The 6,037-nt window shown below is 51.6% G+C and overlaps 1 protein-coding gene across 1 annotated transcript in view; it reads right to left on the bottom strand.

Moving 5' to 3' along the window:
- The window catches only part of LOC143281477 (neuroglobin-like), a 42,495-nt gene extending 36,818 nt beyond the window's left edge, over positions 1-5,677 (bottom strand). The window contains exons 1-2 of the mRNA XM_076586687.1: positions 5,652-5,677; positions 3,080-3,208 (exon numbers count right to left, since the gene is read on the bottom strand). Coding sequence (XP_076442802.1) covers positions 3,080-3,208; positions 5,652-5,677 — 155 coding nt within the window. The remainder of the gene's footprint in view (positions 1-3,079; positions 3,209-5,651) is intronic.
- Positions 5,678-6,037: the final 360 nt, after the last annotated feature.

The raw sequence follows: 6,037 nt of genomic DNA, 5'->3' as shown, positions 1-6,037 counted from the left end.
ATGATGGAGATGAATTTGGGTGGTACGCCGTAGTGGTGCATCAACTTCCAGATGACCTTTCTGTCTACAATGTCGAAGGCTTTTTCAAAGTCGACAAACATTATGTAGCGAGGGGATTGCCATTCCACTGACTGTTTAATAATAATTCGCAAAGTAGCGATGTGATCAGTGCATGACTTGTTTCAAGGGAAGCCTGCCTGTTCTTGCCGCAGTCTTTCATCTGGGGCGTTGTTCAGTCTGTCCAGCATAATTCTGGTGAGGATCTTGCTTGGGACCGATAACAGCATGATGCCTCTCCAGTTGTTGCAAGAAGAGAGGTCCCCTTTCTTCGGTAGTTTGACCATACAGCCTTTTTTCCACTGTTCTGGCACTCGCTCTTGCTCCCATACTTTCGGAAGCAAAGGGTGAAGCATCTCCGTGGATGTTCGGATGTTTGCCTTTATCACTTCTAGTGGTATGCCATCTGGGCCTGCTGCTTTCCCATTTACCGGGTACTTGATGGCTCTGGAGATTTCTGACTTGGATGGTGGGCTCGTATCCACATTCAAAAGGTGGTCAGCCGGCGGTATGTCTGGGGGTGTGGTTGATGGTGCTCTGTTTAGCAGTTCCTGAAAGTGCTGTGCCCATCTTGCTCTCCGTCACGCCTATTTGGTGATGGTTCTGCTCTCTTTGTCTTCCACTGGTTTAGCTGGGATGCTTTGTTTTCCTGAGAGTGTCCTTGTGATTTCATACAGCCTCTTCAGGTCCCTTTTCTCAGCTGCTGTTTCTGCTTCTTCTGTTAAACCCCGAATAAAGTTTCTCTTGTCCGCCCTGGCACTCTTCTTTACATGCCGGTTTGTCCGAATTACTAGGCAGCTCATTTTGATTTTCCAGTCAAACCTGGCGAGAGAAAGTGCGAGAGCGGGGTATTCGAAGCCGAGTCAAACCTTCACACGGACTCTCTGTGTTAGCAGCAGATGAGCACCTTAACCCTCTCCATACGAACGGCGAAAGAGACGACGTTAACAGCGTTTCACCCCAGTTACCATCATCAAAATATTGCAAGGGGAAGGCTCTTATACTGAAGACGTGAATGTTGACAAAGAATATCACAATTCTTACGACGGAAGCTAAAGGTTGGGTCATTCAGACACCCACTGGACATCCGAGGGGTGTGTGTAGAAGAGAAGAGAGGACTGGCCGTACTGAGTGAGTTAACCACTCTGCCGCCTTTCTCTTCTTTCTACATACATACATCGACAGACTGATGCTGCCACTAGACCGCGAAAGGAGAGGAGGTCTGCAAGTTGCTGCCCCCTCATGGTTCCGGCCAGATCGATCGTCTGTGGAGTGCCCTTTGTGTTGTCTGGTCATTAGTCTCTCGTCGTCAGCTCCACTTGATCGAATTCTTTCGATAGAGTGGGCTGGTTGACGGGGAAGAGAGGTCAGGTTGTGAGTTTATTGGTATTAAATTGTTAAGTTGTGTGTGTGTGTGTGTGTGTGTGTGTGTGTGACAGGGTGAAATCCTCGCAAAGGTGTGTGTGTGTGAGAGAGAGAGAGAGAGAGAGAGAGAGAGAGAGAGAGAGAGAGAGAGAGCACGAGCGTGTTTGAATGTGAACAGTCCATACTTCGGTGTGTGTGTGTGTGTGTGTGTGTGTGTGTGTGTGTGTGTGCTGCACGTGCAAAAAATTGGTCATATACGTTTGTTGTATTGTCAATCTAACCAATACGGAGTTTCGTCCGAGTTCGAAAATTGTGGAAACAGTTGTATACTTTTTTGTCAGCTCTGAGTTATCTACCCTTCCCGCCCCGTGTGTGTGTGTGTGTGTGTGTGTGTGTGTGTGTGTGTGTTTGCTCGCACACGTGTATGTGCGCGCGTATGTGTGTGCACGCGCGCGCGCGCACCCAACACTCACGTCACGTTGTATAGAACCAAACTGATGATACCAGCCCCTCTACCCCCACCCCACCCCGCCCCCCACGCCCCCCAAACCCCCTTGCACTCCGAAACCCTCACACATACACACACACCTCTCCACACACCCACAACTCACTCCATGAACGGTGCGTCTAGATACACTCAAAGCGTGTGAATATATGTACAATTTGATAAAGAAGAAGAAGAAGAAAAAAAAGGAGCTGGTTGCATTGCTCGGACGTAAGAGCCTAGTATGGTCGTAACCCGCTACTAACTGTGTGTAGTATGGAACTGACCAATGGTGTAGTTCGGTCAACGTAGGCATTTAGTCACGTGTAACTGTCAAAAGAGTTAGAACCAAGCAATGCAACTGGCACAGGCCTCCCAAGCACCATCACTTCCCCCCCCCTCCCCGTCACCTCCCCATCCCCATACACACAACACATTCATTTACATAAACTCTAAGACTCGCCCCATGAACATGAGCCCCCCCCCCCCCTCTTCCATCTCCATCACCGCGCCCCGCACCCCCCCTCCCCCCCACCCGCACCACCTCCTCCCCCGTAACACGCACACACAAGCTCTTCCCCCTCCCCCACACAATACACCCCCACCACAACCCCCCCCTCCTACTACCCCCCCCCCCCTCACACGCACACAAAAAATAACCCCATGAACATGGCGACGCGCATCCGCGACATGTCCCTCTGGATGCCCCCTCCCCCCCCTCCTCCATCCTCGCCTCAACTCCCTAACCCCCTCCCCTCCAAAGCCCCCCAAACACACACCTAACACCTAGACCCGCCTCCCCCACGCAACACACCCACACCACAACCCCCACCTCCTCACCCCATGAACATGACGACGCCCACCCGCGACATGTCCAATACCGTCCCCCCCCCACCCCCCCACCCCCCCCCCCACACACACACTTAAACTCTCCTTCACACACACACAATACACCCCCACCACAACCCCCCACCCCCACACGCACACACAAAAATCACCTCATCAACATTACGACGCACACCCGCGACATGTCCCTCTAGATGCCCCCCCCCTCCCTCCCGCCTCCATCCCTGCCTCAACCCCCCACGCCCCCACCCCCCCACACACCTAACCCTTAGCTCCCCCCCTCCCCCACACCACAACCCCCACCCCCACCCCCACACAAAAACTCACCCCATGAACATGACGACGCCCACCCGCGATATGTCCCTCTGGATGACCTCCCACGACTCCATGACAATCTCCTTCTGGCGGGCGGTGAGCTGGGGCCGCTCCTCGGGCAGGCCCCGGAGGATCTGGGAGCTGGAGTAGGAGCAGCCGTCGAGGCTGAACTGGGGCAGGTAGTGGCGGGATCCGCCTCCCTCCTGGTGGTGGTGGTGGTGGTGGTGGTGGTGTTGCTTGCTGCCCCCACCACTCCCTGTGCTGCTGCTGCTGCTGCTGCTGCCGCCGATGCACAGCTCTCCCCCTACCCCTCCTTGGCCGAAGCAAGACTCCCCCCTTGCCGCCATGCCCGAACCCGCGGTGCAGCAGTTCATGACTCGAGCTAGACTGGTGGTCCTTTGAAGTATGGCTTTTTTTTTTTTCCGGGAGGATGTGTGGGGGGAGGTTGGGTTGAGGGTTTAGGACGGTGTAGGAGGCGGTGTGGGATGTGGCGGTGTGGGTGTAGGGTGTGGCGGTGTGGGATGTGGCGGTGTGGGTGTAGGGTGTGGCGGTGTGGGTGTGGCGGTGTGGGTGTGGCGGTGTGGGTGTAGGGTGTGGCGGTGTGGGTGTGGCGGTGTGGGTGTAGGGTGTGGCGGTGTGGGGTGTGGCGGTGTGGGTGTAGGGTGTGGCGGTGTGGGGTGTGGCTGTAGGAGGCGGTGTGGGGTGTGGGTGTGGGGTGTGGGTGTAGGGTGTGGCGGTGTGGGGTGTGGCTGTAGGAGGCGGTGTGGGGTGTGTGTGGGTGTGGGGTGTGGGTGTGGCGGTGTGGGTGTGGGGTGTGGGTGTAGGGTGTGGCGGTGTGGGTGTGGGGTGTGGGTGTAGGGTGTGGCGGTGTGGGTGTGGGGTGTGGGTGTAGGGTGTGGCGGTGTGGGTAGGGTTCTGTTTGGGGAAGGGTAAGGTTTCACCTGATCGGAGCTGGGAAGTTGGTTGGAAGGGAGGGGGGGGGCTGGAGGGGGGCAGAGTGTTCTGATTGGCTGGGAATTGGGGGGAGCGGAGGGGCCTGGGGGGGGGGGGGGTCGTTTTTTTGTGTATATGGTGTATAAGAAAAGAGAAAGGTCAACGATAGCTCTGATGTCGGTAAGAACTGAATAAAGAGTTTTTGAACTGAACTAGTCGGAATCTGTCCTAGTCTTTCTTGACAAAGAAAGAGATTTTGGCGGCACACTCTCTAAGCAAAGAAACTTGACACCAAGTGCTTTTTCCCCACAATCGTGACAGTGCAGAAAACTCCAACCAGTCTTCACACTCAAAAACAGATCCGCGGAGGAAACCACAGCGCACAGAATCCTGCAAGCTGAGAGCATGAACCAAGTCTTGAACTGCAGTTTAGCTTGTCCATTAACTGCAGTCGTGGTGATTGGATCCACAGCAAGCAAAGATCAGAGCTGTGTCCAGTTTCTGAAAACAAAAAGACAGAAAGAAAAAAAGAAAGGAAAAGAAATAAGCATGAGAATAATATTCTGGTTCAGTTAGGTACAAACAAATAACAACAACAATCTCCAGCAATATATTGTTAAAAAAACATAGTTGTGTGTATATGTGCGTGTGTGTGTATGTGTGTGTTTGTGTGTGCGATTTGTGTGTGTGTTTGTGTGTGCGCTTTGTGTGTGTGTGTGTGTGTGTTTGTGTGTGCGCTTTGTGTGTGTGTGTTTGTGTGTGCGCGCTTTGTGTGTGTGTGTGTGTGTGTGTGTGTGCGCGCGCGCGCTTTGTATGTGTTTGTGTGTGAGTGCGTGTGTGCGTGTGTGTGTGTGTGTGTGTCTAGCCTGACCATTAAGTGGTGCAGCTAACTAATGGACTCAAAAGTATCCGGCTGTACTGAAGAAACCAATTATCAACACAGCAAAGTGTGGCCAGTGTTCTGGAATGACATTGATTAAAAGCCCTTCCGCTTTGTTTTTAACTCTCTCCATACGAACGGCGAAAGAGACGACGTTAACAGCGTTTCACCCCAATTACCATCATCAAAATATTGCAAGCGGAAGGCTCTTATACTGAAGACGTGAATGTTGACAAAGAATACCACAATTCTGACGACGGAAGCTAAAGGTTGGGTCATTCAGACACCCACTGGACATCCGAGGGGTCTGTGTAGAGGAGAAGAGAGGACAGGCCGTACTGAGTGAGTTAATATAAGTGTTTGTTTATTTTGAATGGACTTCAGTTTGATTTGATTTTTTTTTAATGGCGTGCAACAGCGTGAAGTGTTGGCTTAGTGGTAAACTGTCCGCCTAGGAAGCCAGAAAATCTGAGCGCATTGGTTCGAATCCCACAGTCGCCAGTATTTTCTTCCCCTCCTCTAGACCTTCAGTAGTGGTCTGGACGCTGGTCATTCGGAAGACATGAAAACCCGAGGTCCCATGTCCAGCATGAACGTAGCGCTCTCAGTGTAGCGACGCGCTCTCTCCCTAGGACGAGCAGCCCGAATTTCACACACAAAAATCTAATGTGACAAACAAACAAACAAAAAAAAAAAAAGAGTAAGGCAACACAATGCAATACAAGACAATACAAGACAATACAATAGGGTGTCAGAACCAAGGAGACAGACTATGCTTCGTCACATCCAAATGCCATCTTGACACAGCTACGTTAATTTTCTTTTCTTTTTTTTTTTTTTTTTTGAAAGACGACAGAGCTGGTTAGTGACGGAGCCCCAGAGAAAGGAAAACTCCAAACAAATAAGAAAGGCCAGCCCTTTGACCAAATTAATGTCTGTGAAAAGAGACTTTGGAGGAACCGAAACATGTTCACCTTTCAAGACCTCAAGTAAATCACAACCACACACCCACCACAAACGTACCGAACGAATGAACGAAATCTTATTTCACGAGGAAGAATTTTTGTTTAATGTCCCGTCACACATATCGGTGATTGAAGACATTTTGTTAAAGTATTCATGAATACATCTGAGTATTATCGGTTAGAAGGGGTGGG

The sequence above is a fragment of the Babylonia areolata genome, chromosome 4 (genome assembly GCF_041734735.1).
Source record: "Babylonia areolata isolate BAREFJ2019XMU chromosome 4, ASM4173473v1, whole genome shotgun sequence".
Lineage (NCBI taxonomy): Eukaryota > Metazoa > Mollusca > Gastropoda > Neogastropoda > Buccinidae > Babylonia > Babylonia areolata.
This window is presented reverse-complemented; position numbering and strand designations above follow the sequence as displayed.